A 15,596-nucleotide genomic window follows, 5' to 3' on the forward strand; every position below is an offset into this window, starting at 1 on the left:
CCGTGAACACATATTGACACCAAAAATATTAGCTATACACCCTTGTGCAATCCCTTAGTGCCTGCTCCTGCTCCTATTTCTTATGTTCTTATGCTTTAAGAGCATACAAACAAAAGAGTGCTCTAACAAATAGGGTCCGGGTAAGAAAAACTGGTAATAAGACAAATAGGACCATCGTACAAAAAAATGTTAAGATGTCTAAAAATGTTAAAAAGACAAATCTAAAGGCAATGGTCTGGATTTTCATTGAGGAGGTGGGTAGGAGGCGGGACTACAACTTTCGGGGTTGTAGTCCTGCCTCCATCGAGTTCTAGCCAACCCACATGATTTAGATTTGATTGACCTTGTTGAGCCCGCCCAGTGGGCTCAGCAGGCCAATTAAGGGCCACCCGACAACAGGTGACATCACAGATTGAAATTTCATCTGTCAAGACCTTTTGACAGATGAAATATCAGCGTTTCACAGCTGTTTGAAGCTGTCAAACACTGACAATCTGTACTCCAGGTTAATTCCTTCCTCTCAGGATGATTTAGAGATCTCCCCAGAACAGAAAGCAGAGGCTGCAGATTTTGACAGCTGGCGGCCATTCTGCTTTCTGTGCCGGTGAGATGAGGGACTCCTGAGATCTGAAGGAAGGAAGGCTGTAAAGGTAAGTAAAGGTTAGTAGAACTTCTTTAAACACTTTACACACACCAAACACACTTACCTCTGCACTCATGCACCCATCATTCACCTGAACACCGGACATCTCGAACCCTCCAAGCCCTTCATCCCGACGGCCCGCCTCACTAACTTGGCGTGGTTTGGAGCCGCTGGGAATCCCACATTTCAACAAGGAAATTAGGGATTAGGCTAAAAACTGCCTGTTAACTATCTGTTAACAGGCAGTTAATTGGTACTAATCCCCTTCCTGCCTCAGGGAGGCGGGTCCCAGTGCGGGGCGGGTATCCGCCTCCTTTGAAACTGGCATGGAGGCGGGTTGGGGGAGGGATGGGGTCGGTACCCCCGATTTTGAGATTTTAACCCCCCACACGCCTCCAATCCCGGCTCCACGGCCCAAGGAAAATCCTGCCCATTGTGTCTGAATGCACGAAGCATTCGTAATAAGGTAGACGAATTAACAGCGCAAATAGATGTAAACGGATACGATATAATTGCGATTACGGAGACATGGCTGCAGGGTGACCAAGGCTGGGAGCTGAATGTCCAAGGATATTCAATATTTAGGAAGGACAGGCGAAAAGGAAAAGGAGGTGGGGTGGCGTTGTTAGCAAAGGATGAAATCAGAGCAATAGCGAGAAAGGATGTTGGCTCAGAAAATCAAGATGTAGAATCAGTCTGGGTGGAGCTAAGAAGCACCAAGGGGCAGAAAACATTGGTGGGAGTTGTCTGTAGGCCTCCAAACAGTCGTGGTAATGTAGGGGACAGGATCAAACAGGAAATTAGAGATGCATGTAACAAGGGAGGCATAAACTAAATAAGGGTAATAACAGTAATCATGGGTGACTTTAATCTGCATATAGACTGGCCAAACCAAATTAGCAATAATACTGTGCAGGATGAATTCCTGGAGTCTGTACGAGATGGTTTTTTAGACCACTACATTGAGGAGCCAACTAGGGAACAGGCTATCCTAGATTGGGTATTGTGTAATGAGAAGGGGTTAATTAATAATCTTGCTGTGCGGGGTCCTTTAGGGAAGAGTGACCATAACATGATAGGATTCTTCATTAAGATGGAAAGTGAAGAAGGCCAATCCGAAACTAGGGTCCTAAATCTAAACAAAGGAAACTACGAAGGTATGAGGAGTGAGTTGGCTATGATAGATTGGGGAGCTTCATTAAAAGACATGATGGTAGATAGACAATGGCTAACATTTAAGGAATGAATGTATGAATTGCAACAGTTATACATTCCTTTCTGGCGCAAAAACACAAAAGGAAAAGCGGCCCAACCATGGCTAACAAAAGAAATTAAGGATAGTATTAGATCCAAAGTGGAGTCATATAAAGTTGCCAGAAAAAGTAGCAAGCCTGAGGATTGGGAGCAGTTTAGAGTTCAGCAAAAAAGGACCAAGGGATTAATTAACAGGGGAAAAATAGAGTATGAGAGTAAACTTGCAAGGAATATAAAAAGAGTAGTGAAGGCAAATGTAGGACCCTTACACTCAAAAATGGGAGAATTTATAATGGGGAACAAGGAAATGGCAGAGCAATTAAACAAATACTTTGGTTCTGTCTTCACGGAAGAGGACACAAATAACTTCCCAGAAATGCTAGGGAACCAAGGGTCTAGTGAGAAGGAGGAATTAAAGGAAATTAGTATTGGTAAAAAAAATAGTGCTGGAGAAATTAATGGGACTGAAAGCTGATAAATCCCCAGGGCCTGATAATCTGTATCCCAGAGTATTAAAGAGGTAGCCATGGAAATAGTGGATGCATTGGTTGTCATCTTCCAAAATTCTATAGATTATGGAACAGTTCCTGCAGATTGGAGGGTGGTAAATGTAACCCCACTATTTAAAATAGGAGGGAGAGAGAAAACAGGGAACTACAGACCGGTTAGTTTAACATCAGTAGTAGGAAAAATGCTAGAGTCTATTATAAAGGATGTGATAACAGGACACTTAGGGGGAAAAATTCAGTATTGCCCCGTTTGGGGTGCCATTATCAAAGTTTAGCGCCTGGCGCTAATTAGTGCCTCCGAAGGCAAACTTGGCTTTTATCGCCCCTGGAGGTGATTGGAGCACTAAATCAGGCGCTACACACCTGTCTTAAGGCGCAAAGGCCGAGGAGCAAGGCACTACCTCAGAGCGCTGGCGAAGCTCATGTGATGTCAGTCAGCAATGGACACAGACACACTGGTGGCGGCCAGTTCTTAAAGGGGAGTTCTGACAAAAGGTCATCGACCTGAAACGTTAACTCTGTTTCTCTCTTCACAGATGCTGCTTGACCTGCTGAGTTTCTCCAACATTTTCTGTTTTTATCTTAAAGGGGAGGGTTGATCTTGGTCTCCATCCACATCCTGCTCATTGCAGCCTTGAATCTCGGCCTGGAGAGACCTGTACATCAAATCTGCTGGAAAGAACAATGGCGAGACCCAGGGAAAGAGCTCAGAGTGCAGTCCCCACAGTCTCTTCTAAATCGATACAAGGAAGGGCAAATCAAAATGAATCTGCAAAGTGCTGCTCAGTACCCAAAACTCCCTCACACAGCGTTGAATCTCTCCAGAAGTCTCTCTCTCTCTCAGAATGCGTGGTGCAAAAATGTCACCAACAAAAAAGGCTGGAAGCGGTCGCCTTTAAATAGCACTCCCCCAGTCCCTTTCTGACTGCAAAACGCTCCCCTCAACCTGTCGTTGCTAGCGGCAGGTGGTAAGGCAGGGGGCGCCACTCAATATCCGGTCCGGGGCACTAACGGGGCGTTGTGCACTCGACTGATGTCACGATCTGCCGGCGCAGGAGATTGCGGCGGTAGTGTTTAGCGCCGCCGCAAAATGTCTAGTTAATTTCACGAGCGGTGCAAACAACGCCGGGCGCTAGTTGATTTGCGCCCCATTAGCGTCCTCTTAAGGCGCTAATGGGAGGCACAAACCAACTGAATTTTTTGCCCTTAGAAAATATCAACGGAAATAGACAAAGTCAACATGGATTTATGAAAGGAAAATCGTGTTTGACAAACCTACTGGAGTTTTTTGAGGATGTAACTGGTAGAATAGATAAGGGAGAACTAGTGGATGTGGTGTATTTGGATTTTCAGAAGGCCTTTGATAAAGTCCCACATAAGAGGTTAGTGTGCAAAATTAAAGCACATGGGATTGGGGGTAATATACTGGCATGGATTGAAAATTGGTTAACAGACAGGAAACAGAGAGTAGGAATAAATGGGTTTTCTTCGGGGTGGCAGGCGGTGACTAGTGGGGTACCGCAGGGATCAGTGCTTGGGCCCCAGCTATTCACAATATATATCAATGATTTGGATGAGGGAACCAAATGTAATATTTCCAAGTTTGCTGATGACACAAAATTAGGTGGGATTGTGAGTTGTGAGGAGGATGCAAAGAGGCTTCAAGGTGATTTAGACAAGTTGAGTGAGTGGGCAAATACATAGAGAAACATAGAAGATAGGAGCAGGAGTCGGCCATTCGGCCCCTCGAGCCTGCTCCGCCATTCAATGAGATCATGGCTGATCATCCAAATTCAGTACCCTGTCCCTGCTTTCTCCCCCATCCCTTGATCCCTTTAGCCTTAAGAAATATATCTAACTCCTTCTTGAATATATTTAATAAGTTGGCCTCAACTGCCTTCTGTGGTAGAGAATTCCACAGGTTCACCACTCTCTGGGTGAAGAAATTCCTCCTCATCTCAGTCCTAAATGGCTTACCCCTTATCCTTAGACTGTGACCCCTGCTTCTGGACTCCCCCGCCATCGGGAACATCCTTCCTGCATCCAGTCTGTCTAGTCCTGTTAGAATTTTATAAGTTTCAATGAGATCCCCTCTCATTCTTCTAAACTCTAGTGAATATAAGCCTAATCAACCCAATCTCTCCTCATACATCATTCCTGCCATCCCAGGTATCAGTCTGATGAATCTTCGCTGCACTCCCTCCATGGCAAGAACATCCTTCCTCAGATAAGGCGACCAAAACTGCACACAATACTCAAGGTGTGGTCTCACCAAGGCCCTGTAAAACTGCAGCAAGACATCCTTGCTCCTGTACTCGAATTCTCTTGCTATGAAGGCCAACATACCATTTGCCTTCTTAACCACCTGCTGCACCTGCATGCTTACCTTCAGCGACTGGTGCACAAGGACACCTAGGTCTCGTTGCACTTCCCCTTTTCCCAATCTATTGCCGTTCAAATAATAATATGTCTTCCTGTTTTTGCCACCAAAGTGGACAACCTCGCATTTATCCACATTATACTGCATCTGCCATGCATCTGCCCAATCACCCAACCTGTCCAAATCATACTGGAGTTTCTCTGCATCCTCCTCACAGCACACACACCCACCCAGCTTTGTGTCATCTGCAAACTTGGAGATATTACATGGCAGATGCAGTATAACGTGGATAAATGTGAAGTTATCCATTTCGGTAGGAAAAACAGAAAGGCAGAATATTACTTAAATGGAGCTAGATTGGGAAATGTTGATGTACAGAGGGACCTGGGTGTCCTTGTACACCAGTCACTGAAAGCAAACATTCAGGTGCAGCAAGCAGTTAGGAAGGCAAATGGTATGTTGGCCTTGATTGCAAGAGGATTTGAGTACAGGAGCAAGGATGTCTTACTACAGTTATACAGGGCCTTGGTGAGACCACACCTGGAGTACTGTGTGCAGTTTTGGTCTCCTTACCTAAGAGAGGATATACTTGCCATAGAGGGAGTGCAGCGAAGGTTCACCAGACTGATTCCTGGGATGGCAGGACTGTCGTATGAGGAGAGATTGGGTCGACTAGGCCTGTATTCACTAGAGTTTAGAAGAATGAGAAGGGGATCTCATTGAAATGTATAAAATTCTGACAGGGCTAGGCAGACTGGATGCAGAGAGGATGTTTCCCCTGGCTGGGGTGGGGGTCTAGAACGAGAGGTCACAGTCTCAGGATACGGGGTAGGACATTTATGACTGAGATGAGGAGAAATTTCTTCACTCAGAGGGTGGTGAACCTGTGGAATTCTCTACCACAGAAGGCTGTGGAGGCCAAGTCACTGAATATATTTAAGAAGGAGATAGATAGATTTCTAGACACAAAAGGCATCGAGGGGTATGGGGAGACAGCGGGAATATGGTATTGGGATAGAGGATCAGCCATGATCTTATTGAATGGCAGAACAGGCTCGAAGGGCCGAATGGCCTACTCCTGCTCCTATTTTTCTATGTTTCTATGTTTCCAGAGGGACCTGCACCTCCTCACACCGGAATAGTTCACTGGCCTCTGGAGCTCATGACGATGTTGATAATCATGGAGTGGGCTGATTGCTCTCCACCCTGCAAAAGGGATACTGAGACGAGTTGTAAATCTAACACCCCCCCAACCTGCTGAGGGCAACTCAGCACAGGTCTGAGATCAATCTGGGGCTGTCCTGCACCATATAAAGAAAGAACTTGCATTTACATAGCGCCTTTCACAACCTCAGGACGTCCCAAAATGCTTTGCAGCCAATGAAGTACTTTTTTGTGTTTGTTGAGGGATAAATACTGACCAGGTCGCCGGGGTGAACTCCCCTGCTCCTCTTCAAAATAGTGCCGCAGAATCTTTTACGTCCACCTGAGAGGGTAGACGGGGCCTCGGTTTAACGTGTCATCCAAAAGACGGCACCTCTGACAATGCAGCACCTCCTCAGCACTGCACTGGGAGTGTCAGCCTGGTGTATGTGCTCAAGTTTCCGGAGTGGGACTTGAACCCACGACCTTCAGACTCAGACTGGAGATTTTGGGCCGGTGGTGGGGGGGGGGGGGCGGGAGGTTGAGAAATGGGACCTCACTCTCCGTGCTGGTTTGAGAATGATTCAGCAATTTGCTGAGGTTCCTCCCTATCAGCTCCCGATAGGTCTAACCATGAGTTCTCGATTCCCAGAGGGTTGTGGGGGTCTGGAACTCACTGCCTGAAAGGGTGGTAGAGGCAGAAACCCTCATCGCATTTAAAAAGTACTTGAAGTGCCGTAACCTACAAGGCTACGGACCAAGAGCTGAAAAGTGGGATTAGGCTGGAGAGCTCTTTTTCGGCCGGCACGGACATGATGGGCCGAATGGCCTCCTTCTGTGCTGTAAATTTCTATGGTTCTATGATCACAGTTGGCAAGCATTGATTGAACATTTCTGACGCTCGCCTGGCTCCTGTGATGCGCCCCACCACAACCACCCACCCCCTGCTCCTCTCAAATTGAGCCTCGGCGCAGCAAGGGTTAAGCTGCCCTGACTGAAATACCAGCGAGTCTCGGAGATTCAGTCCTGGCCTGTTCACGGCACAGATGCTGGGCTTGCGCCCTGCTGTTTTCTAAATCTCCTTTATTACCCAATTAACTTCACAGGATTAGAGTTCGAGCTGCTCGGCTCCACGCTGGGCCTGATCCCAGGGCCTGGATGGAAACTGAGGTTCCGATATTTCAAAACTTCACGGAATATTTTGTGTTATTGACTTTCAAAACACCCTACTTTCATTGAATAGTTGGGTCGCTGATGAGGCCACATTAATTGGCCGCCCCTTGTTGTCCTCAGAAGTTGGTGGTGGACCTTCTACTTTAGCAATTGCTATCCTAATATTGGTCATGGGAACGTCGACAGTCAATGGGACCTCCCCTGCCCTCCACCCTGCCCCCATGCACCTTCCCTCACTTCCTTTCCCCTGGCGCCAGAACACATTGGATAACGGCATGATCCAACCGGCTGGCTATGAAGCCCACCATTATCCAATTGTTGATACCTTAAACATTCACTCCCTCCACCACCGGCGCACCGTGGCTGCAGTGTGTACCGTCTACAAGATGCACTGCAGCAACTCGCCAAGGCTTCTTCGGCAGCACCTCCCAAGCCCGCGACCTCTTCCACCTAGAAGGACATGGGCAGCAGGCGCATGGGAACACCACCACCTCCAAGTTCCCCTCCAAGTCACACACCATCCTGACTTGGAAATATACCGGCCGATCCTTCATCGTCACTGGGTCAAAATCCTGGAACTCCCTCCATAACAGCGCTGTGGGAGCACCTTCACCACATGGACTGCAGCAGTTCAAGAAGGCGGCTCACCACCACCTTCTCAAGGGGCGACTAGGGATGAGCAATAAATGCTGGGCTTGCCAGCGACGCCCTCATCCTAGGAATGAGTTTTTAAAACGCCTGTGCGCAAATTGGCTGCCGCGTTTCCCTACGTTCCCAACAGTGACTACACTTCAAAAGTACAGCATTGGCTGTGAAGAACTTGGAGACGCTCGGAGGCTGTGAAAGGCGCTATAGAAGTGCACGTTCTCTCTTTGTCCTCACTGAAGGAATTGTTCAACTCACTCCGGTGCTGGGACGAAGTGTTGGTGCGTAAACACTTTGACAAACAACCTCAAGGGTCTACAAGGCCACCGCCGCCGGCAGGAAGGGCGCGGCGTCGGATCGGTCCCCACGGCCCACGGCCGTACTCGCTGGTGTCCCTCACTTGACCGCATGTGCGGCAGGAGCGGAAAACGAGGAAGGAGCGATGCTACGACCAGTGACACACACACACACTGGGGGACAAACCCCAGTGACACACACACACACTGGGGGGACAAACCCCAGTGACACACACATCCAGGCCCAAGATCACGCTCGCACATAGATTCTTCATGATTAATACTTTAAAATTATCGTATACAGATCCGTTAACGGACAATTGTGCCGTGCAGTAACCCATAATGGTCGATGTCTGGGTTTTATCAGCCATAGAGATGGTACCCCGAGTAGGGACCACCTTTAGGGAGAGTTGTTGTACCAGTTCAGGGTGGATAAAACTCTCCGTGCTTCCACTGTCAATTAAACATTTAACCCTGCACCCGTTTACCTCGATGTCCACCATTGATTTGGATAGCGGGTGCGGCCTGGTCTGGTCCACTGTGACCGATGCCACTGTAGGGCCCTGATCGAGACAAGATGGCGTCCACGCTGTCTGCTCACAAGATGGCGGACCCCACGAGGTCGGGCAAGATGGCGTCCAAGATGGCCGCTCCCACGGCGCACACGCGGCGGTGGCGGGTTTTCCGGCAGGGTTCCCTCTGCACACCTTCCCGAAGTGCCCCTTCTTACCGCACTTAAAGCAGGTGGTGCCTTTCGCCGGGCACAGGTTTCTGGTGTGCTTCGGCTGCCCGCAGAAGTAGCAGATGGGTCCCCGACGCGTCGCGGCTGTCGTAGGGCTTCTGGGGGGAGAGCGGGGCCCCGACGGTGTCGGGCTGCCGGGCGGGGAAGATGCCTTCCAAGATGGCGGCGCCCTTGGTGCACACGTAGCGGCGTGGACGGCGCGGGCTGAAGAGTAGGCGTCCGAGTTTCTCTGGGCCACATCCAGGGATCGTGCTGTGTCCGCAGCCTGTTTCAGGTCCAATCCCGTTTTTTCCAGCAGTCTCTGCCGGATGTAAGTGGAGTTGAGGCCTGTGATAAAGGCATCGCGAACAAGCTCGTCAGTGTACACTGCGGCTTTTACATCTTGGCACTTGCAGTCTTTGCCAAGTGTTTTCAGGGTGCCTAGGAACTCCTCCACCGATTCCCCAGGTCGCTGTGCGCGAGTAGCGAGCAGATGCCTAGCATACACCTCATTCGTAGGCTGCTGGTAATGCGCCTTTAAGATGTCGCAGGCGGCCGGGTACGTGTCGGTGTCTTGGATGAGGGGGTAAACCCGGTGGCTTACCCAATTCCGCAGAATTCCGAGTTTCATACTCGCAGCGTCCGTAGCATCTTTGACGGCTGCGGAATTGTCCAGGAAGAATTCCATACACATAAACCAGTGTCCGAAGCGTGCCGATGCGTCCGAAGCATGCTGGTCCAAATCCAAACGTTCGGGTTTCAAGAGTTGATCCATTGTGTTGAAAATTAAGTCAATAAAATTGATGTGCCTCAATAAATCCGAGACTCGATGTTAGCGAAACAAAACAAGGCTTTTATTGACTTAGAAGGTAACACACAGAGAAGAATGTATCTTCCATCCAGAGGTCTGCCGTACTGGATGTGCTGCAGGCTGGGCCAGCTTACATAGGAGCCAGGTATGGGCGGAGCCCTACACACAGTACAATACAATGGAAATGAAACTGAAACCAACCACAGTCACAGGCAGAGAAATACTGATGAGTGATGAATGGAATATTTCATCACAACACACACACTGGGGGACAAACCCCAGTGACACACACACACACTGGGGGACAAACCCCAGTGACACACACACACACTGGGGGGACAAACCCCAGTGACACACACACACTGGGGGACAAACCCCAGTGACACACACACACACTGGGGGACAAACCCCAGTGACACACACACACACTGGGGGACAAACCCCAACGACACACACACACACTGGGGGACAAACCCCAGTGACACACACACACTGGGGGACAAACCCCAGTGACACACACACACTGGGGGACAAACCCCAGTGACAGACACACACACGGGGGGACAAACCCCAGTGACGCACACACACACTGGGGGGACAAACCCCAGTGACACACACACACACTGGGGGACAAACCCCAGTGACGCACACACACACTGGGGGACAAACCCCAGTGACACACACACACACACTGGGGGACAAACCCCAGTGACACACACACACTGGGGGACAAACCCCAGTGACACACACACTGGGGGACAAACCCCAGTGACACACTCACACACACTGGGGGACAAACCCCAGTGACACACACACACACTGGGGGGGACAAACCCCAGTGACACACACACACACTGGGGGACAAACCCCAGTGACTCGTTCAATAATAGAGAATTGTTGCATGGATTCACAGATAGATCCCAAGAAAACGCTAGCCCGTATTTTCCGACCCCTACGAGTGGGTACGCGTTGTGTACACACCCGTAGGGACCTCGCAAATACCGATTTCAGGCATGCACTGAAAACCAGCATTTCCAATCTGTCAAGAATCCTCTTGACCGATCCTCCGCCTGCCGTGGAGAAGGGCCTCTGCGGGTGAAGAGTTCCACTTTCTGTACAATCTCCGCCCGCTGAAATCCTTTAAAAATCTTACACCAGGTAAAAGCGTGCGTAAGGATTGCTTTAACCAGCATAAGAATTTTAAAAAGTAAAAAAAAAATTTTTTTTCACTCGTTTATAATTTTGAAATAATTTTTAAAAAGGCAAGTTTATTTTTAGCCCAGTCAAAGATGTTACTTTATTTTCAAAAAATTAAATTATTGTTTAAAGCATTTAATTTAATGTAATTTTAACTAATTTTTAAAAATGTGTTTCATTAAAAATGCATTTAATGTTTTAATGTGTTTTTGGAGTGATTTCCATTCATACTTTTGACACATCTACCCGTATCGCAAGGTCTACCTGTATCGCAAGGTCTACCTGTATCACAAGGTCTACCCATATCGCAAGGTCTACCCGTATTGCAAGGTCTACCCGTATTGCAAGGTCTATCTGTATCGCAAGGTCTACCTGTATCGCAAGGTCTACCCGTATCGCAAGGTCTATCTGTATCGCAAGGTCTACCTGCATTGCAAGGTCTACCCATATCGCAAGGTCTATCTGTATCGCAAGGTCTATCTGTATCGCAAGGTCTACCCGTATCGCAAGGTCTATCTGTATCGCAAGGTCTATCTGTATCGCAAGGTCTACCCGTATCGCAAGGTCTACCCGTATCGCAAGGTCTACCCGTATCGCAAGGTCTACCCGTATCGCAAGGTCTACCCGTATCGTAAGGTCTACCCGTATTGCAAGGTCTACCCATATCGCAAGGTCTACCTGTATCGCAAGGTCTACCTGTATCGCAAGGCCTACCTGTATCGCAAAGTCTACCCATATCGCAAGGTCTATCTGTATCACAAGGTCTATCTGTATCACAAGGTCTACCTGTATCGCAAGGTCTACCTGTATCGCAAGGTCTATCTGTATCGCAAGGTCTACCCATATCGCAAGGTCTACCTGTATCGCAAGGTCTACCTGTATTGTAAGGTCTACCTGTATCGCAAGGTCTACCTGTATCTAATACTTGTGAACCGCCTGCGCCCCGGGATACCTGGGCCCTGCGCATTTAGTCGTGGAGAGGCCCAGGAGCGGAATTCGTGTCCGGACCTCAGGAGCCCTCGGGTAAGGGCATAGATTATTTCCAGGTCGGAGGCCTCCGCACGCAGGAAGCCTCTGATCGGAAAATACGGGCCATTATTTCAGTGAGCGAGTGGCCAATCTATGGAACAGGCTCCCTCGGGAGACGATGGAAGCGGTTAGTATTGATTGATTCCAATACAATTTAGATAGATTTCTTTCAGAAAATAACCTTTTGGGATAAAGTATATGAGTAATTTGAGATGTGAGCTGTGGTGAGTGTAGCGAGCTCGGGAGGAACAGGTGACTTTGGACCTCTGGTTCTCAAAGCTCTCCACCAATGGGGGTTTCCCTCGCCTCATATCTGGGTCTGTTGTAGATTCATTGACAGAGATTGATCACTGTGATTAGTCAACAACTCCATGACTGTTGTATCATGTGACTACCGGGATGGTAGATGGTAATCTAGATGGACCGCGGTCATTTTGCCTCGAGCAATGCGCACGTTCTGAGGACGCGGCTGAGGCAAAAGTATGAGTTTTGTTACAATTCCTACAGAGACGTCACAGGACAGGAGGAGGGAGCACAGACAAGCCAGACGGAGGAGAAGCCACAAAGAGGTTCTGCGGCCCCCTGCGACCAGCCCAAAACCCCGCCACCCAGATGGGTTGGGCAACTCCCGTCCATCGGGAGACGTCCCACCGGACACCTGGAAACTAAACTAGTCAACCGAAGACGTCTCACAGTCACAGCGGGTTTGGCCCAAGCGAAAGGAATTGGAAAAAGGAGCCGTGCCGAATGGCCACGAGGAGGCGCCAGAGACGGCCCGGGCGCGAGGCTCCTTCTCCAATTTCCTCTCACCCTCGGTCGATGAGTTAAAAGAAAGAAAGACTTGCATTCATATAGCGCCTTTCATGACCACCGGACATCTCAAAGCGCTTTACAGCCAATGAAGTACTTTTTGGAGTGTAGTCACTGTTGTAATGTGGGAAACACGGCAGCCAATTTGCGCACAGCAAGCTCCCACAAACAGCAATGTGATAATGACCAGATAATCTGTTTTAGTGATGTTGATTGAGGGATAAATATTGGCCCCAGGACACCGGGGAGAACTCCCCTGCTCTTCTTCAAAATAGTGCCATGGGATCTTTTACATCCACCTGAGAGAGCAGACGGGGCCTCGGTTTAACGTCTCATCTGAAAGACGGCACCTCCGACAGTGCAGCACTCCCTCAGCACTGCACCTCCGACAGTGCAGCACTCCCTCAGCACTGCACTGGGCGTGTCGGCCTAGCTTTATGGGCTCAAGTCTCTGGAACGGGCCTTGAACCCACAACTTTCGGACTACCGAGGTGAGTGCGCTACCCACTGAGCCTCAGAGTTACCTGGGCCGCAAGGTGTCCCTTCTTTGAGAACGGTTGCGTCTAAAAGCTATAGAACTTTTAACCATTTGAAAAATAATTGTAAACATGTTGGAGCAGCTCTTTCACGGCAAACCATTTCTCGTGGCCTCGTGCAGCGTCGACAGGGAGGCCATTTTGGGTATCCCAGCATGTACTTGGGGTACTATTACCCCAACTTGTACTATTATTATTATTATTAGTATTACTATTATTTCTGGTTGTTTTACGTTGTGTTTAAGTTAGTTTCTTCTTTGAAACTCGATTTTTGTTTGTTGTAGCCAATAGGGCAAAGGTCGCAAGGCCTGTTCTGTGGCTGGCGCCAATGGCTCATGTAACTGGCCACCAGGAGGCGCCCAAGGCTGGCGAGGCCCAAACCCAAGTACGCAGCCTGTTCGTAGAGACCTGGGCTATAAAATTTATATTCCCCCTTTTCACCTACAACTCCCAGCCAGCCCGAGAGTTTGTTCCGCCCCTTATCTAAACGTGAAGTGTTTGAACTCACCGAGAGTCTTGACAGCGTTGCTGGGGTTGCTGTGCAAGCTCGGGCCATGAGCGTTGACAGCCCGCACCACAAACTGGTACCGTGTGTTCGCCTCCAGTCCCTTGATCACCATGGATTCCGACTGGACTCGTTCCCCTATCAGTGTCCAGCTGCCATTAAGTTCAGACCTAGGGAGGGAAACAAGTCAGAAAATAAATCGCACCACGTCCACCGTGAGTTAGAGTCTCGCGCATCAAAGGGGACGAGCGCACAGGTTTAAAATTAGTCAAATATACAAGAGGCAAAATTTCACTGACAGCCGGTTATATGGAAATGGACTCCCGGAGGGTGATGGAGATTCTAACTGGATTAACCCCTTCGAAAGGGAGCTGGATAAAACAAAGGTTGGGCGTAGGACTGGAGGGTGCATTGAATAGGGATTATCAAATACTCCTGGGGAGACTAGGGTTCCAATACTGAGCGACTTGGGGCAGGGGAAGAGATGCTGAGTGTGGTAAACATGCAGGCCAGGGTGGAATAGCAGAGCTGTAAGGAGCTGGAGTTTTAAATGGGTGGGTAGGGTGCACTATAGGGTTGAGTGTACATGGGTTAGAGAGTGGTAATAGAGTGAGTGAGGGAGGGTGAGAGAGTGAGTGAGGGAGGGAGTGAGGGAGGGTCAGAGAGTGAGTGAGGGAGGTCAGAGAGTGAGTGAGGGAGGGAGGGAGTGAGGGAGGGTCAGAGAGTGAGTGAGGGAGGGTTAGAGAGTGAGTGAGGGAAGGGTCAGAGAGTGAGTGAGGGAGGGAGTGAGGGAGGGTCAGAGAGTGAGTGAGGGAGAGAGTGAGGGAGGGTCAGAGAGTGAGTGAGGGAGGGTCAGAGAGTGAGTGAGGGAGGGAGTGAGGGAGGGTCAGAGAGTGAGTGAGGGAGGGAGTGAGGGAGGGTCAGAGAGTGAGTGAGGGAGGGTCAGAGAGTGAGTGAGGGAGGGAGTGAGGGAGGGTCAGAGAGTGAGTGAGGGAGGGAGTGAGGGAGGGTCAGAGAGTGAGTGAGGGAGGGTCAGAGAGTGAGTGAGGGAGGGTCAGAGAGTGAGTGAGGGAGGGTCAGAGAGTGAGTGAGGGAGGGAGTGAGGGAGGGTCAGAGAGTGAGTGAGGGAGGGAGTGAGGGAGGGTCAGAGAGTGAGTGAGGGAGGGTCAGAGAGTGGTGAGGGAGGGGTCAGACAGTGGTAATGGAGGGGCCAAGGGTCAGATTGGAGAGTGGTAACGAAGGGGTCAAGGGTTGGGTTGGGCCAGAATGAGCAGCTGGTGAATTGACTGGTCATTGCTAGAAAGAACTACAGATAGTTTCAGTGTCCAGTTTCTAAGGCAGACGGTGGAAATGTGTTGTGGTTTGTGTTTGGCAGTTTTTGCTGATGAAATGTCCCCAGGCTACTCTATTCCGTGATGCAGGATGCAGATGCCATTGTTCCTTACTGACTCCTTATCCCAGATTCTCTGAATATCAAGCAGATATGGAACAGTCGTTAGGTTTGCCTCTCCCTGTTTCACAGGTTTATCCGTATGTTTTGTATGTGGCAAACCCCATTTAGTGAACAATGGGCGGCGCCTCTTAATACCGCACAGCATTACATTGTATTGTTATAAAACTCTAACAGGACTGGACAGACTAGATGCAGGAAGGATGTTCCCGATGGTCGGGGAGTCCAGAACCAGGGGTCACAGTCTAAGGATAAGGGGTTAAGCCATTTAGGACTGAGATGAGGAGGAATTTCTTCACCCAGAGAGTGGTGAACCTGTGGAATTCTCTACCACAGAAGGCAGTGGAGGCCAATTCATTAAATATATTCAAGAAGGAGTTAGATATATTTCTTAAGGCTAAAGGGATCAAGGGATATGGGGAGAAGGCAGGGACAGGGTACTGAATTTGGATGATCAGTCATGATCTCATTAAATGGCGGAGCAGGCTCGAGGG

At 49.3% G+C, this 15,596-nt stretch overlaps 1 protein-coding gene across 1 annotated transcript in view; it reads right to left on the reverse strand.

Moving 5' to 3' along the window:
- The window catches only part of egflam (EGF-like, fibronectin type III and laminin G domains), a 190,728-nt gene that overhangs the window by 115,005 nt on the left and 60,127 nt on the right, over positions 1-15,596 (reverse strand). The window contains exon 7 of the mRNA XM_085968609.1: positions 13,656-13,822. Within this exon, the coding sequence (XP_085824735.1) occupies positions 13,656-13,822 (167 nt within the window). The remainder of the gene's footprint in view (positions 1-13,655; positions 13,823-15,596) is intronic.

This window comes from Somniosus microcephalus, chromosome 1 (assembly GCF_052327205.1).
Source record: "Somniosus microcephalus isolate GS21.2 chromosome 1, FLI_Smic_1.0, whole genome shotgun sequence".
Lineage (NCBI taxonomy): Eukaryota > Metazoa > Chordata > Chondrichthyes > Squaliformes > Somniosidae > Somniosus > Somniosus microcephalus.